At 46.5% G+C, this 17,519-nt stretch overlaps 1 protein-coding gene across 1 annotated transcript in view; it reads right to left on the reverse strand.

Annotated features, from left to right (window-relative positions):
- LOC144773515 (sialidase-3-like) overlaps positions 1-17,519 on the reverse strand; it is a 53,109-nt gene that overhangs the window by 4,708 nt on the left and 30,882 nt on the right. The window contains exon 2 of the mRNA XM_078658573.1: positions 9,832-10,046. Coding sequence (XP_078514699.1) covers positions 9,832-10,032 — 201 coding nt within the window. The 5' untranslated portion in view covers positions 10,033-10,046. The remainder of the gene's footprint in view (positions 1-9,831; positions 10,047-17,519) is intronic.

Below are 17,519 nucleotides of genomic sequence, written 5' to 3' on the forward strand. Positions count from 1 at the left end.
CCCGTTCCCTGGCCCGCTTTGGGCTACCTAGCGCCAATGCAGGCAGCCTTGTGCCATAGTGCAAGGGTGTCTGTGTTACAGTCAGGGTATTATTTGTGTCGAAGTGGGTACCTTCCTGTATAAAACTATCCTCTGAGGCATTTTTATCTCTGCATGTGGGCTGCAGAATACAACACACATGCCAAGAAGAAATAATGAGGAGAAATTAAGATGCTTCTTTTCTTTACACCAGCCTTACACGGACGCACCATTTTGGCGCAAACCCAAGTCTACAATTCTTTGTGAAAATGGGTTTGTGTTCAAATTCATGGGTGGATACACAGGAACACACATGCACCACACATGGAATTCCTACCTGAAGCACAGTAAGGCAACCCACATAAGTCGATATTTGCGTGGCTTTGTAAACCCCATAGACAAAGAGTATGTTGCATCTGATTGCGTCAAAAAAGTGACACAACCAGGACCCAAAAGCTTTGTAAATCTGGGCCCATGTAAATATGCCTTTGTGTCAAAATCATTGGGTGGATGCGCATGAGCAACCATGGAACCTGACACACAGTAACATGCTGCCTTGCTTTACTTTTTCGTACAAAGCTTCACAAATCAACATTTACGTGGCTTTGTAAATATCAAAAAAACATTTTGCATCGGCGCTGTATCTAAAAAGTGACAAAACCAGACACAAAGGGCCAGATGTAGGTAATCCCAATTTACCTATTCTTAAATACCGAATTTTACCGATTCGGTATTTAAGAACAGGTAAATGGGATGTAGATAAATTTTCGGTAAAAATTACTGAATCGGTAAGATTCTGTAATTAAGAATCGGTATTTACCAATTTGGTAATTCCCATTCATTCCTATGGGCCTGGAGGCCCATAGGAATGATGGGATGCCATTCAATATTACCGATTTGGTAAATACTGAATCGGTAATAGGGGGAAATCATGCAAGGGTGGCAGGGTGTCACATTGACATCCTGTTGCACCCCTGAATAGTGCATGGGTGCACATGTGGCACACATACATGCCCTAAGGGCATGTATGTCTGCCACATGGCACAGTAAAAAAAGCACAAAATTGCTTTTTTAAGGTTTTCGAAATTTACCACCAACCTTTGTTTGGTGGTAACTACTGAATCCTTAACTGTGCAATGCACTCATTTGAGTGCTCCCTACATTTCAGATTTGTGGATTCACCGATTCGGTATTTTAAGGAATTGGTAATTTACCGATTCCTTAAATTACCGATTCGGTAAATTACCGAATCTGAAATGTAGCCACCTAGGGCCCGATGTAGGTAAAATAGATTTACCGATTTTTAATTACCGAATCATACCGATTCGGTAATTAAAAATCGGTAAATCTAAGGGGTGGAGATGTAGGAACATCCAGATGTTCCTTTTACCGAATCGGTAAAAATCTGTATTTACCGATTCGGTAAATACTGACCGGTAATGCCCCATTCATTCCTATGGGCTTTGAAGCCCATAGGAATGAATGGGGCATTACCGGTCGGTATTTACCGAATCGGTAAATACAGATTTTGACAAGGGTGCAGGGGGTGTCACTTTGACACCCTCTAGCACCCCCAAAAAAGATTCGGGGGCCATGTGGCAGGCATACCTGCCCTAAGGGCAGGTCTGCCTGTCATATGGCACAGGTGTGCATGCACACATGTGCATGCACACCGGAATCGGTATTTTACCATCAAATATATTTGATGGTAAAATACCGAATCGGTAAGGGTTGTGGGACTCAGAAGAGTCCCACCTACATAGCAAAAATACCGAATAGGTATGAATACCGATTCTGTATTTTACAGATTCGGTAAATTTACCGATCGGTAAATTTACCGAATCTGTAAAATACGTGGCCCTACATACCGATTTGTAAATACCGGTCGGTAACGGCCGAAAATACCGATTTTCGGCCGTTACCGACCGACCTACATCGGGCCCCTACATCCCAAAGGCCCAATACCGGTCGGTAACGGACGAAATTCGGTAATTGGGCCACCTACATCTGGCCAAAAATCTTTTAAATTTGAACCTAAATATGTTTAAGTTCCTGATCCAAAAAATGAACAAGTTTAAACCTCTTAGTGAAATATGGATGACACGAAAAACCGACACAGGCATAGCAGACCCAACTCAGGGCCAGCAGACCCAACTAACAAGCCAAAAATGTATTTATCTGGGGGGTTTCAGACCCCCACACCCTCCCTCCCCCCAGAAGCTATGCCCCTGCGTATATGCTAATTCTAAGAGTAAAATAGGAATGGGACTTTAGCTCCTTAATGTCCTGGTCAGCAGGGAATGCTTCCAATCCTCTCTGGAGGGGCATTGTAGCACTCTTGGTTGTCTTCAAAGTTTGAGTACTTTTTAAACTGGCATGGCCATGTCGGCTTTTCCATCTGGAGCAATGTGGACAGTTACATCATGGTAGTATCAGTCAAGTAATGGATGTTCCAGCCCTGGGATCCCTGCATAGGGTTAATTATTAACCTGACCCAGATTCTGCACCTTCAATAAAAGCTATAGTTCCCCGAGCAGCCCATTGGCAGAGTAAATGGCTTTAGTGTAGCAAGGGTGCCATTGTCCTTAATGCAAGAAAGGAAAAACATCCCCACCGCTCCTGGTCAGTGATACAAAGTGGCCATAATTGACATACAGACTTCCCTCACACAGCTGGACCCGGGTGTCACAGCACCCGTCGAACTAATGGTAGCTATACATCTCAACATGTCTCATTCTACCTGTCCTTTCCTCTTTCTCCCCTCTCCATTCCTGCGTCTTCCAACTTCTTCGTCATCTCTTCTTCCTATCCCTATCTCCCTTCCTCTCTCACTCATCCTCACCTGCTTCCTCCCTTTATCACGCCTCGCTGTCCTGAAGCCCTCTCCTCTCCTTCTCTTCTACTTCCCTCTCCAGAAATTGTCCACTTTCTTCTGTTTTCCCTTCTCTCCTCGAAACATCCCCTTAGTTTGCTTCTTTCCCGGTCTTCAATCTGCTTACTTCTGTTCTTTCCCTCACATGCTGTTCACTTCCTCTTCCTTATTCCCGTTAGTTCATCTGTATCTCATTTTGTTTTTTGTGACTTGTTCCTCTTTCTATCTTTCATCCTTTCATTTCCTTCACTCCTTTCGTCGCTCTTCTCCATTTCACCCTTAACTCCGGCCCAATCCCTCCATACCACCATACCCCATCCAGGGCCAGACAGGCCTTTGATTCCACAGGGCCTGTCCCTGGTGGGAAGGAGGCCGGTTTTGAAAGCCCGGGCCGCTCCTGGTGTCTCTGTCACTTTCCCTTGCTCCGAGAGGTTAATTGCAGACAGCAGGAGGAGGCTTACAAAAAGAGTGAGAGAGTGGGGATGGGGAAGGTTAGAGAGAAAGGGATCAGAGTGAGACAAGAGGGAAAAGAGAGAGCGGATGGATGGATGGGTGGATGGATGCATGGATGGATGGATGGATGGAAGGGGGGATGGGTGGATGGATGGATGAATGGATGGATGGAAGGGGGGATGGGTGGATGGATGGATGGATGAATGCATTGATGGATGGATGGAAGGGTGGGTGGATGGATGGGTGGATGGATTGATGGATGGGTGGATGGATGGGTGGATGGATGGATGGATGGGGGATGGATGGGTGGATGGATGGATGGATGGATGGATGGATGGGTGGAAGGATGGGTGGGTGGGTGGATGGATGGATGGATGGGTGGATGGATGGATGGATGGGTGGGTGGGTGGGTGGATGGATGGATGGATGGGTGGATGGATGGATGGGTGGGTGGGTGGATGGATGCATGGATGGACGGACAAAGAGAGATAAAGGGAGCTGGGCTGGACTGAGCTTTTTTGACAGTGCTGCTTTACGTTCCCCAATCGGGCCCGGACTCCATCCTCCAAGAGTGCCGGGACCAGGGTAGGTGACCTATATTCTAATTTAAGCTAGTACAGGGCAGACTTGGCCCAGTCTTCCACCTCTTGGTCCCGGTACCACTGCACCAGTTGTACAACTGACAGCTACGCCCGTAATGTAGAGCACCACATGCAATCAGCAACACTGACCTAACACAGCATCAGAAAACGCTGCTGAGATTATGATAATTGGACCATTTGTCTGGGCTATATAAGCAGCACCTTAGGCTGGCATTATTGAGCATAATAATATTAGTAGCATCCTTGAATATTCAACCAGCTCTGAAATGTAATTGGCATGCACTGCAAACGTTTGAGGACCATTCGGCAATTTATTGAATGTGACAGGCACATGATGGCATCGAACTTAAAAAAAATATATCAAACATCACTGCTGGTGGTATTTTATCTTTCGTATTGAAATTCTGATGGGCTACCAAGTAGCTCAGGAACAATGATGAACACTTTCAAAAGTTATTAATGTATTTCACTTGGAGTAGGACAGGGCTTTAAACAGCATTATTTTCAAATATGCCAAACATGGATAACTAATCATAATCACAATTTACATAGAGATCACTTTAGCACTCATCAGCAGTGACAAAAAAATCAGTAAAAAACAGGAGGTCAAAAAACAAAAAGTGTGGGGGTAAACCCGCTAAAAATGCCAGTTCTAACAGTAGCACAAACCTGCTGTGAAAGCAGTTTTTTAGGTCTCGCCTTCGCAGTGTGCATGCGCAGCAAGGCAAAAAGACCTTTTCCCGTTGCTTTGGCTTTTCAGCCAAGCACATACACGCGTTCCATTGCCTTCAAAGGCAACGCGTGCACCTCAGGAGATTCACTTGCGGGTGCGCGCGCCACCATCTGGCAGCAATTATCGCTCCCGTGAGTGAATCGTGCCCGCCCCCTCTCTCCCCCCCACCGCGCGAGGCGCGCGAGGCGCGCATGTTAGTGCTTTTTTATTAGGGCTAGGCTGCTTCAATCTGCTGCGGGCCGTATCTTTCTCCAAATGCTTAGTGTTTTTTTGAACGGTGTAGCGTCAGCCGACTAGCCATCTAGTTTAAAGATTACTGCGAACATGACAAGGCTACGAAATACTCCCGATCCAATGGATTCAAAGGATGTCTTCATCCACTCATTCCCTAAGGTTGCCACGCCCGTCCGCTTTACTTCCGTATTTACCGCATAGCTAGATGGCGAACAGAGTAGCCACCACCTTGGTGTGGTAGTACGGGTGTCACACCGACAGCAGTTTAACTGTTTAGAACTAAAAGCATGGCAGTCGCTAGTCTGTTGACAAATCACACGCAAGGCGATCTGCTTATTATCTCACACCAGGAATACGAGCGATTGAGGCATTTGTTTTTAATTATTTTTGGGAAAATGTTTTATACTGCCCCCACCCCTCCCACTTTTAGCGCAAGGCTGGTTTCCCTTTGCATGAACCCCTTCACTCCCCGGCCCTCCGAAGTCAGAGCCTGCCGCTTCCCGCAGCTGCCGGACGATCTTGGAGAAAAGCTTTCTTTTAACTTGTTAATTCTTCCATACTTGCTGACACTTATGCTATAGGCCACATTAACAATGCAATTTTGTGAAATGACACTGTCTACTGTATTGTTCACGTTTTTCGTGCTGAACCACATAATATTATCCATGTTAAAATCTTGCTAATTACTGTACCATTGAGCCGTATGCGGAACAAGTGTCAAATGGCTATTAATGCAGAAGTGGTCACTGGCTAGTCATGTGTGGCGCTCTAGTGACTATGTGCTCAAAATAATTATAATAATTATCTTCCCCGTGAGTTCACTAAACCTTCACAAACATAACAGTCTTAGGACATAGATTGTTTTATTATCAGAAATGAACAAACGCTGATTTCCACTTTTGTGTCAAACGAGTGTCAAATGGCCATTAATACGTAGTGTTTACTGGCTAGGCATTGCGGCGCTCTAGTGACTAAGGCTGAGAAAGCTTAATCTTTCCCGTAAATACTACACATGAACACACCTAACCTTCATATAAACAACTGTCTCATCATGATTCAGACTTCTCAGTAAGGATCTGAGACTGATTCCCCACTTAGACACAGATTCTGTACATGAATAGGTTGCCACTCTGTAACAGCTGCCGCTGGACAGCCTTCTCTATCGCTCCATGCCATGCACTGTCCGACTGTGCCTGTACACACACGCGTATCAGATGCTGCAGGTATACTTACCAGACTTTCAATCGCGTCCCGAAGGATAGATAGGATTGACTCCGTCCTCGGACAACAATAAGGTGAGCCGCCCTGCGAATATTATCGCCAGATAAGAACGCTACGGGGCATTATTCTGCAAGGTTTTTTTGACTGATTAGGAATGAAAAGGACTAACCTGACTATCTCACTTCTTCATGATAGAATCCTGTCGGCCTAGAGTAATTTAATTACATCTCACCACTCTTCCAAATTGGTGAGTAGGGTCTCTTACCTAATTATTCTCTTATCTATTTCCGTTGCCCATATACATTGCTACAGTGCCTAATCACACTGTACATGGTTATGTTTATTCTAGAATTGGATTCTCATTCACCGCAAGTACTGGTGAGTAAGACCATGACCATACAGCCCTTTAAACATCATCACTATTCACAATACCCAACCACTAGACTATTCCATTTTTTACCAGTAGGACCTATAGCAACCATTGGTTACCCTGAAAAATACCCGAAGCCTGAAGTGGCTTCTTCTTGGTGAGGGTAAGCATTCGCTCACAACACTTAATTATGTGTGTTTTCCTTACACCGGCCCGGTGTTAATACATCCCTACCATGTCATTAACAGGTATTAAACCCTTTGGACTAACAAGAAGAACCGACTGGTGGACTAACGCATCCACGCCAGGAGTCAGCCACGGGTCAATTCGGCATTTCATCCTTCCGAGGTACACAAACCAGTAGCAGACGCTGTGAGCCTGGCCAAATATACGGAACAGTGGGTCATCTGCATTACCATTTCTTAAAATGTGGCTTAGGCAACAAAAAGATCAGTACACATACTTAATGTAGTGAACATTTTCACCGTCTAGCCTCATGGGTGATTTTAATATGCACACAGAATACGTGAACCAGAGCCAACGGCAAGTGCAAACATTGTTCGTTGGTTTGTGTACAGAATAAAAAAGTCCAATCAGACCGGGGTGGAATGTGTTCATCCTGCCAAGGGTTCCCCCGGGTCACGTATGTGTCTGTGAGGCTGTTTAGTCCCTCAGGGGTCCCCATCAAGCTTTGTACGGATAAGAACTCGGTGCTACGAGCGAGTTGGGAATGCCCTCGAACCCACTGCACACAAGCTTAACTGGCTTGAATAAATAACCGACAAAAGTGCTGTCTGTTAAACAGTAAACAGTAAACAGTAAATACACACTGAAAAGTTTTTCTTGTGCAGCACGAGGCTAGACCTTGATAATTCCAGAATTGGCAGCCTCTTGACGGCCTGCCGCACCGGAGGACTGCGAAACAACTATGCCGTGACCCGCGCGTTTTTTACAGAATGGTGGCAAAATCAATCAATTCCTAAAATATCACCACACACGTTTGTACTGTTTAGAATCAGATGTTTTTAGAGACCCCCATCTCGTATGTTTTGGAACCCACACATTTCCGGCCCTGATGAAGGTGACAACATCCAGCTTTCACCGAAACGCGCGTAGGCCTCCTACACACGTCTGAGAATTCCTTAAAAATGATCTCCCATGTATAAAAAATACAAAGTAGAATGTTTTGTTGTTTTTCTCAGATGTGGATTTGCGTTTACATTTTTTCACCTAGTATGAGTCCTAGAATGTATGAGTAGAATGAATGAGAGAGACTGCAGGAATGTTTGGTTTTTGATTTTCACACAGCTCTTTAGTGGGGGTCGATTTAGTTCATGTTGTAAAAGTCTTGGATTTAATTGTTTGTTCATAAAAAGTCATAATTATACTAATGGGTATATATTTTAAAAAAAAGTGTTTTTATGTATTTAGACAAAAGCAAAAATGTAATCATGTCTTTTGTATAGATAAAGATGGCTCAAAAAAAATCTAGATTTGAGTCTATCTCTTCATGTTTCTGTGCTGTATGTGCCTAAACACATAAAGCCATGACCAAAGCTTAAATCATATAGGTCCGTCAAGAGGCTGCCAATTCTGGTTCTCTTTCTTCCCCTTCCTCTTGGGCCTTAAAGTAAATAGGGGGCACCTTATCTATACATTAGACCTTGATAATGTTCATTGCATTAAGTGTATGCACTTATTTTGTTTTTATTTGCCAAAATAATATTATAAGAAAATTAGTGCCGGGTGAACCACTGCTCTTTTATATATTTCAGCCATCCGAGGTCGATAACATGAGTAGCATAAAGCTGGGTAACAGTAAAAACCCATTATTTCAGTGCCAAGAGTGTAGGTGCGCTTCACACATAACCTTTTAAGGTACGTAGCTCTTGCTACCTATGAATTGGCAAGTGGTCTCTCGACCTATCGGGCATGGAGCCAGCAGTCACCCTCCTGCCTCCTCACGCCTCCTCTCACCCTCACCACTAATCCACCCAGAGCTCATGGAAAGGCCCCATTATTACCTAGCATCCAGGGTACCAGGGATTAACCCAGTGCCCAATCTCATGTCAGGCAGGGCATACCAACCCAAACATCATCAGCTGGTGTCTCAGGCTCTGGTCTGCAATGGAAACTTGAGAATTATGCACAAGTGCCAACTGTGATGCCGCAAAGCACTAGAAAGACCCACTGAACCACACATGACGTGCGCCATTCAAATGCTGCAAACATTATTTCTCTCAGTTTGTAAATAGTGTTGCTGCCACCCATCTCCAGTAAGACTGGTGCTAGGGGCCTTATAAGGATGAAAGACTGAGTCATCCCGGCTTCTAGAGATTCAAACCTGTGACCATCATGATCCAAACAGAACCTTACAGAGGTGTGTAGACCATTGAGGAGTTCTGCAGCCTGGTGCTGTTTCCTGCTGGCTTGAATCCTGCAGCAGAAATTTAGACGGCCAGAGGGTATCCTAGGGAGGAGATTCTTTGACAGTGTGAACACGTGCTTAAGACCGGGTGCCACATATAGGTTGGCTTTTGCAGGTGACCACATTTTCAGAACCCAAAACCAAAACGGCCCCAGACAAAGAAATAGGATTGTGTGTCTGCGCATACCGTGAATGCTAATGCACCATAACAGCAACACCCACAAAATAGGCCTGCACAGGCACCCATGCCCCCTCACAGACAAAGACTCCATATCACAACAAGCATTTGCATGGCAATATGTCTCTCATTTGCAAGAGTTTCAGCTTTTGGCACCCTTTTATTTATGTGTTTTGAAAACCTGCAAGGGGTGCGTAAATACACACTTTGTACTTATAATACTTGCTTGTGATGAGCAAGGCTGGCAGTAAGAAGCGCAGTTACTGCAAGCCTTTCTGCTCGTAAGCAACGACAAGAAGTGCAAAGTGCACGCTTACGTACTGCTGGCAGGTTTTCAAAACACATAAATAAAAGGCATTGTCAGTTACAATGCTAACAGCTCAAAGTCTCACAAATGCGAGACCTATTGCATTGCAAATGCTTGTTTGTACTAGGCACAATGAATCTTGTATAGGCATACACACTGTTTGCTGCTACAGTGTCACTTTCCATATAGCTCCTTAGGGAGAGAACCTCAATATACCCTCTTTGGAAGCTTGCTCTGTGCAGAGTGGGGCAGCTATGACTTGTTCTGCCAGGACTAGGCTCAATTCCCAGTCTGACCCTGCCAGGCTGCCATAGTAAGCAAGGCTCTCCACCCTTAGTCTGTCACAGGACCCACACCACCACCACACAAGCAACAGTGCATGAGGGATCCACATCGAAAAACTTCAAAGTATTACCTCAACTGAGTCCTTGGCCACATGTCCGCGCCTCATGACCAAGTATTCAGCATCAACATCTTTGACAGTGGATCGCTTCTCTGCAAATGCCAAGATGGTGCGCGTAGACTGGAGGTAAAGCAGCGCTGGAATCCTGTAGGTGACCCCACTCGGCTCCCGATGGAAGAGGGTGGTCTTCTCAGGTAGGGCAGTGGCATCCATGGTGTAAGACAATTCTAAAAGACACAAAAGAAACTGCAAAGCATGAGTATGTGAATCAGGAGCCTTCTCTGCCACACTTCACAATACTTTACACAAGAAAGGACTACAAATAAAGAAGTGAAATCTGCAGTATTTGGAATGGAGGGAAAGAACTATATGGCTGAAAGTGATAACACCTCTTGTTTGGATCTCCTCTGCTCTAACATTGCATTATTAATCCTAATGTGTCTAACCTCCTTGGTGCAAAAGATGAAATGCTCTCTTACTAGTAAAAATTGCATTGGTTTGTTGTCGAAGAAAACGTCATGATTAAACATATTCTAAAAAAGATGGCACCAGCAAAGGAAGAACCAGAAGCAAGACCATAAGATATCTTACAAACTGAAGAGCGAGAAAGTCAAGTGATCAAATTTAAAAAGTAGGAGAGAGAAAGAGTAAACGTCAGCCTGTAGGTGAAGGTTCTGCGGCCACAGTGTACCAAATTGTGTGCAAGAGTGGAGACCTATGCCCACGGGCACTGGAGCTCTTGGTCATGGTGTCTGTAGACCAAATTTACTCCCCGCATGCAACAAACATGGCCTGCAGCACTTTTTCATTGCCCGTCCCAGGATGCTACTCAGACTAAAATCCATGCAACAAATGTGCTCAGGTGTATTTCTAATTTTAAACCATGCCAGGATATTTTTTTACAGGGTAATCATTGGGAATAGTAGAAGCTTTGTCTCTGCACATTGACTTGTCAAAAGAGCACAATGCAACAAATTATGAACATCAGCCAAATTCTGTGTTGTGAAAAAGCACTGAGAGGGGACAGGTGAGGACAGGAAGAGACTTATAATAGGAAGCTTGTCATGGAGGTGCATGTGTGTGTGACCAAAGAGGAGCCACCTCTCAAAGGGACAAGTACAAAAAGACAAAGAAATGTGGCATGCCAAAGAGCAAGGGTTGGATGAGGGAGGAGACGACAAAAAGGTGGGTAGATATCGCCTATAAGGTGTACACAGTGTAAGCACCAGAGACCTCCAGTAAGCACTACAGACCTACACTATGAATGTCCACTCATATTATTAGGCCTACCCCAGGACAGCACTGATCCCTGAAGAGTCCCTTCTGCGACAGGTTAAATGCACACAGATTCCAGGCTATGCAAGAAGTTAGTCTCACACAAACAGCCCACACACATGCACAGGCTTGTGCTCAGGTGTTCATGTGCAGCCAACCATGCACCTCTTACCATAGCGATGCGGCAGTGGCTTTACGTTAAAAGGTGGACACTGGCGATTAGCACTCTCAATGCAATTGCTGTCAATTTATCGTGAATGAGACTAACTCATAGTAGAAGTAAAAAATTGTGAATTCAAATGCGAAACATTTACGGCAACTTAATGGGTGGAACCCCATCTACTACAATTTAGAAAACGTGAAAATGACTTCTAAGGCTCTGATTACAAATTGCGCAATTCTGGAAGGGTGGTAACTTTGTACATGTAAAAAACTGTGCCCTGCGCACACTACTAGTACAGTGAAATTACGAGCTAAATGCCATGGAAGTGTAGAACAGGAATTACTAGCCTGAAATATGCACTAAATTCCCAATTACATGGCGTTTAACAGACATATTTACAATGTGGCCTGAGCAGGAGGTAAATGTATGTGGGGACTCTTTTGTGGGACAGTCTGGAGTAGGAGAAGTCTGGGGAAGATGTCACCTGGCTCGGGAGAGCATAACATGCTTCCCTGGTGCAAATGTGTGCAGGCTTTTTTAATTGCAGCACATTCCCAAAGCAATTTTACTGAACTGATTTCTGGCTGGTAAAATTGGGTCTGTTGTTTCCACATTCCATTCAGAAAATCCAGGCTAGTTGTTATTGGGCAGGATTCCACACTAGAATTCCACTCTGCCCAACGAGTAATTAGGGCCTGCAACAAATTTGCTTTTTCACCCCAGATTTTTTTTTTCATTTTCTATACCCTATTTTCTTTGGCTTTATGGCTCTGCACCCTTTACCACTGCTAAAAACCAGGAATGTGAGGGCGTGGCTACGCAGGCTGAGCAAAATGGCCGCAAGTTGAGGTATCTCCGTGACTCCCTCCTGATACCGCCGATCCGACTCATAAATCCGTGCCTCTGAGGTCAGAATCGCGAACCGGACGTGTAGCAAAGCACATCGACCCCGGTCCTGTGTACAGCAGACCTCCCGGGCCGAAGTTACGAGCACAGACGCTTGAGGCCTCCTCCGACGTGAGAGCCAGGGCCTTGCGTGACGACCAGGCCAGGAAAGAGATCGTGCCGGCTGGCGTGACTCCCCTCCCCCATCCAGGGGCTCTGAATGCTCTGCATCTAATCTCGCCGAGTTGGAATGAGCCGAGATACACAGCGGCCCTGCTGTTCCTGGCCTCTTCTTGCCTTTCTGATATTCGGTTCCGAACATTGAGGATCCACACGGCCCCACGCACTACGTATGCAGTGAGAAACCCGGCGTGAGCGGACCGAGCGCTGCGGAGGCCCACGGAGGGGCCGTGAGCTGCAGACTTGTGAGGAGACGTGCAAGGGGTGTTGTGCCGGAATTATTGCCGGATCTGTGGCGGCCCCCCCCCTCCTTACGGACCTAATTAAATTGCTCCCACGGGTCCCCGCTGGTGGCTGCTGCGTCGCTGACATCCCGCCCACCAAGGGGCCCGCTGGTGCCCAGCGCTTACCGGGTTGGCCCCCTCTGCACCCAAATTAATGTGAGGTACCGCTGGACCTGGCGCTTCTATACCGTGTAAGTGGCCATTGTTCAGCCTTTCATGACCGCTCTGTGAGGACCCAGTCGGAGCTGAGGAGTTCCCTCGACCGCCTTCACAGCAGAAGATCGTGGGCTGGAGGGGTGCGCTCCTTCTTTCCCCCTTCCCCACCAGTGGTGCGCTAAGTGAGGCTGGCCAGGGACAAGCGGTGGCAATACCAACTACGGAGCTTGGACCGAGTGACCTTGCAGTTCTCACCATGTCTGGTGCAAAGGGCGCAAAAACAACTCAACAGAGCAGGCCGGACTGCTATACTTGCCCTAAAGCGGACTTACCCAAACGCAAGTTGGCAGGGGACAAGCAACAGGGAGGTGCTGAAAACGACTCTCCAGACCTTACACTGAAAGACGTAATGGAGGCAGCGAATGGGCACCCTTTCCTCAGAAATTATGCTTATCCGAGCTGACCTTTCCAAACACACAGTAAAAGTTAAACAACTGGAAATTACTACGACCAGCCTGGAGTTGCAAAACAAAAGGTGCATGAGGCGCAATAACATACGCATCCTAGGTGTGCTGGAAAAATCAGAAGGGCCTGCCACGGATCTTTTCGTAGAAACCCTAATCATGTTACACCTGCAACCGAAGGGCCTATCCAACCTATTTGTGATTGAAAGAGCTCACAGGAAGCCCAGGGGTCGCCTGAGGCCAGGAGCCCACTCCCCGCCCGATAATGGTCAGCTTGCTGAATTACAGGGATAGATTCGATCCTGCAAGCTGCCAGAGTTGCCCCGCCAATTAAGTTGGATAATGCGGAAATCACTTTCTTTCCAGACTTTACACAAGCTGTGCAAAAACAACTGTCTGAACTGGGGTGGCAGAGTGGGCTAAAGAACGGTGATGGATTAAACCCAGATCTTTTGACTGGGTGTGAGTGTTTTATTGATTCAGATGCTCCGTCCATCACCACCCCCTTTTGTACCACGTGCAAAAACAACGGCGTTCTTTTCTAGACATCAAAAAAAGACTATGTGACAAGGGTCTGAAGTATGCCATGCTCTTCCCAGCCCATCTCCGAGTCGAGGCCGAGGGAAAGACTAGATTTTTTGATCTTCCGGAATCAGCATCCGCCTGGCTTGACGGCTGGAGGGAAGCGATGGAGAAAAGTTCCATGGACGCTGAAGCCGACCACCTGACTTCAACAGTAAGACTCCAAGTGGTCCGTAACCGCTTGCCCACCCTCTGGTTTGCCTGGTACACACCGACAACTGGCTCAAGTAGAAATTTGTTTAAATTGATGCATGCTGGTGGACTCCGACTGTTATTATATACTGTAATTTTGGTCCAACTGGGCCCAGAGAACCTATACCTTAATGTATTGGTGAGGTGGGAAGACGAGATACCTAGGCCTCCCCCCCAGTTTTTCTTCTTTTAGTAATTTGTTGGGCGACAGGCACTCTGCATTTTGTAATTATGGGCAGTTTAGAGCCCAAAGTGCAGGGAAGCAGCGAGGGAGGTTGTTGGGTGGGATCATTTTCATTTGTTTCTTGTTATTGGGTTCGTATCGACAGCACAGTCAGTAATTATTATGGCGGGTGTTGCACTTTACCACATCACCAATGGGGGTACAATGGAAGAAGGATAGTAAATTGTTGAGATGGAATGTTAATGGCCTTGGGGACAAGGTAAAGCGTTGTGTTGTTTTGCAGCAAATCAAGAAATTTGCGACAGACATCGTATTACTCCAAGAAACTCACCTGGTTGGTAACACTTGCAGGGCAATGCACAGGTGGGGCTACTCGATGGTTGCACATGCGGGCTTCCCGGGGTGTGGGCATCATGATGAAAAGAACATTTCCCCTATCGCTCACGCCCACTTGGGCCGACGATCAGGGACGATACATCGGGGTCACTGGGACATGAGAGGGGCGGACCATAACGTTTATGTCCATTTATGCCCCGCCGGGCCTACAGTCCACCACCTTCACTGACCTATGGGCTCTATTACTAGTATTACCAGATGGACTGTTGGTGTTGGGGGGAGACTTTAACTTCATACTCTCTGGTACATTAGACAGATACCCCCCTCATGTGTTGCCCCAATCTTCTCATTCCTTCTCCGGCTTCCTAGAGGCCATGGGGTTTGTGGATGGGTGGAGAACCTACAACCCGAGCAAAATCCAACACACCTTCCATTCTAGGGCGCACAACAGTCTCTCCCGCCTGGACTACATTATAGTTCCCGCCCCACAGGTCGCAAACATTCACAAAATTAGACACCTTGCCATGGGAATTTCCAATCATTCCCCACTATGGGTACACATAGTCCTTGACCATACACAGGTGGGAAGAATCACCCTCATAAACCCGTGGTACTTACGAGATCCGAAAATTCGTAAAGATCTGATTAAGTCCATAGACAACTACTTCCTAGAAAACGAGGCATCAGTTGACTCTCCCCAGGTCCTGTGGGAGGCCTTTAAAACTGTACCCCGTGGACAGGCTCTCTCACTGATAGTGAGAATTAAAAAAGACAAACTAAAAGACATCTACGATGCGGAGCAAGAGATATATCGACTAGAACAGGACATGGGTTCGGACATCACACCAGACGCACTCCACACATTCCCCCTCCATCAAGACGAGTACTGGGCATTAGTGACTGACAGAGCCAAAACACTGGGACAGGATAAGTTGGGTCGGATCTATGACTAGGAGGACAAAGCAGGGAAATTGATCGCTTGGCTTGACAAGAAAGAGTACGCTAGCAAACTCGTCCCAGATCTCAGGGATGCTAATATGACTCCCATAACGGACCCCCACGATATCGTTACCCATTTTGCTGACCCTTTTCGAACTGTTTACACCTCAGTGGCACCCCACGCTGAAGATGAATCCCTGGACCTTTTAAGGGAAATTTCTCTCCCCACTTTTTCACTTGAGTATCGAACATTTCTTGACAGCAAACTTTTCACTGATGAAATAGCACTCGCGATACGTGCACTGCATCCTGGCAAGGCCCTGGGACCGAACTGTATCCCTATTGAACTTTACAAACTCCACCCTGCCAAGCTGGCCCCGTACCTAAAAGCCATGTACGAGGAAAGCCTCGAAAGAAGATCGCTGCCTATAGATCAAAGAATTGCGACTATTGTCACAATTTATAAAGAGGGGAAAACCAAAACCAACTGTGCCTCCTACCGCCCTATCTCACTTTTAAATGTGGAGCCCAAAATTCTTGCCAAGCTACTTGCCAACAGATTAACTAAAAGTTATATGGGAATTGGTACACCCTGATCAATCAGGCTTTATGCCGCGCAGAAACACTGCGTTAAATCTGCGCAGGGTACAGAGGGTTTTGGGTAGAGCGTCCACCATACGGGAACATTGTATCCCTGGATGCTACCATGGCCTTTGACACAGTGAGTGGCCCTACCTCTTCGCCGTACTCACAAAGTTGAGATTTGGTCCAGGCTTTAAACGGTGGGTGCGTCTTCTATATTGCGAACCTATGGCTCAAGTAGTGGTAAATAACAAAAAAACTGAGGCCTTTACACTCAGTCGCGGGACTCGACAGGGATGCCCTCTATCCCATCTACTTTTCGTACTAGCACTGGACCCCTTGCAGCATGGATCCGGAGAGACCCAGTCATTCGAGGAATGCGTTGTTCCCCAGATTGGGAAGACTGTATTTCTCTCTATGCTGATGATATCCTGTTATACCTCACATCCCCTAAGAAAACTCTGATAGCAGTTCGCGACATCCTAGCCATCTTTGGCAGATACTCCGGGTTTGAGATCAACTGGCAAAAATCCATCCTCTATGTCCTCCACGGCAACCCCCCCTCTGTTACCTCCAAACTGCCCAATACAGACTGCCACGGAAGGTTTCAAATACCTGGGTATATTTGTCTCACTTGATCCGGCACTCCGGTATTCCTGCAGCCTTGTCCCCCCACTGCTCAGGCTCAAACGAGACATCACAAATTGGAAGTCACTTCCACTTTCAATGTTGGGCAAGGTGGCTCTATTCAAAATGATGTCGCTACCCCGTTTCTTGTATGCGCTGCAGAACTCGGCTGACTCTGTCCCTAATTCATACTTCAGAGAGATAGAAGGGCTCCAGCGTGAGCTTCTGTGGGACGGGAAACCATGCATCACCTTACACAAACTTACACTTAAATGGTATGACGGGGAATCAGTTTGCTGGACATCAAAAAATACTACTGGGCTGCACATCTGGCGGCCATCAATCACGGCATCCACGGCCGCCCTGATGACCCGGGATTCAACATGGATAGATGGCTCCTCCCCGGCGGTGTCTACAATAGGGTTCTCTACTCCAAACCAGGCAGACACCCACTCACGGGTCCCACCAAACATGCAGTCGATGTCTAGCACTCAACTAATAAATCGCTCGGATGGGCCCAGAAACTTACACTAGCAACACCCCTATGGGATTCTCAAAAACTGGGCGATTTGAGGAAAACAAAGGGACTTTGACAAGTGGGAGCTAATAGGCATCTCGCATATAAAAGATCTCTGAAACAAGGGCCGAACTCCAACGTCAGCATGAGTTGGCAGATTCAGAAAGGTTCCGATATTTACAAATACGACATGCCCTGCGAGCGGCCTTGCCTAAGGAATCCTCCACCCCTGACGCACCCCACTAGAGGACAGGATCCTCGACAGATACTTAACGGAGAAAGCTATTTCCCTCATATATAAAAAACTCATAAACAACATGGAAGATCCTCTCCA

Source organism: Lissotriton helveticus, chromosome 8, assembly GCF_964261635.1.
Source record: "Lissotriton helveticus chromosome 8, aLisHel1.1, whole genome shotgun sequence".
NCBI classification, from domain to species: domain Eukaryota; kingdom Metazoa; phylum Chordata; class Amphibia; order Caudata; family Salamandridae; genus Lissotriton; species Lissotriton helveticus.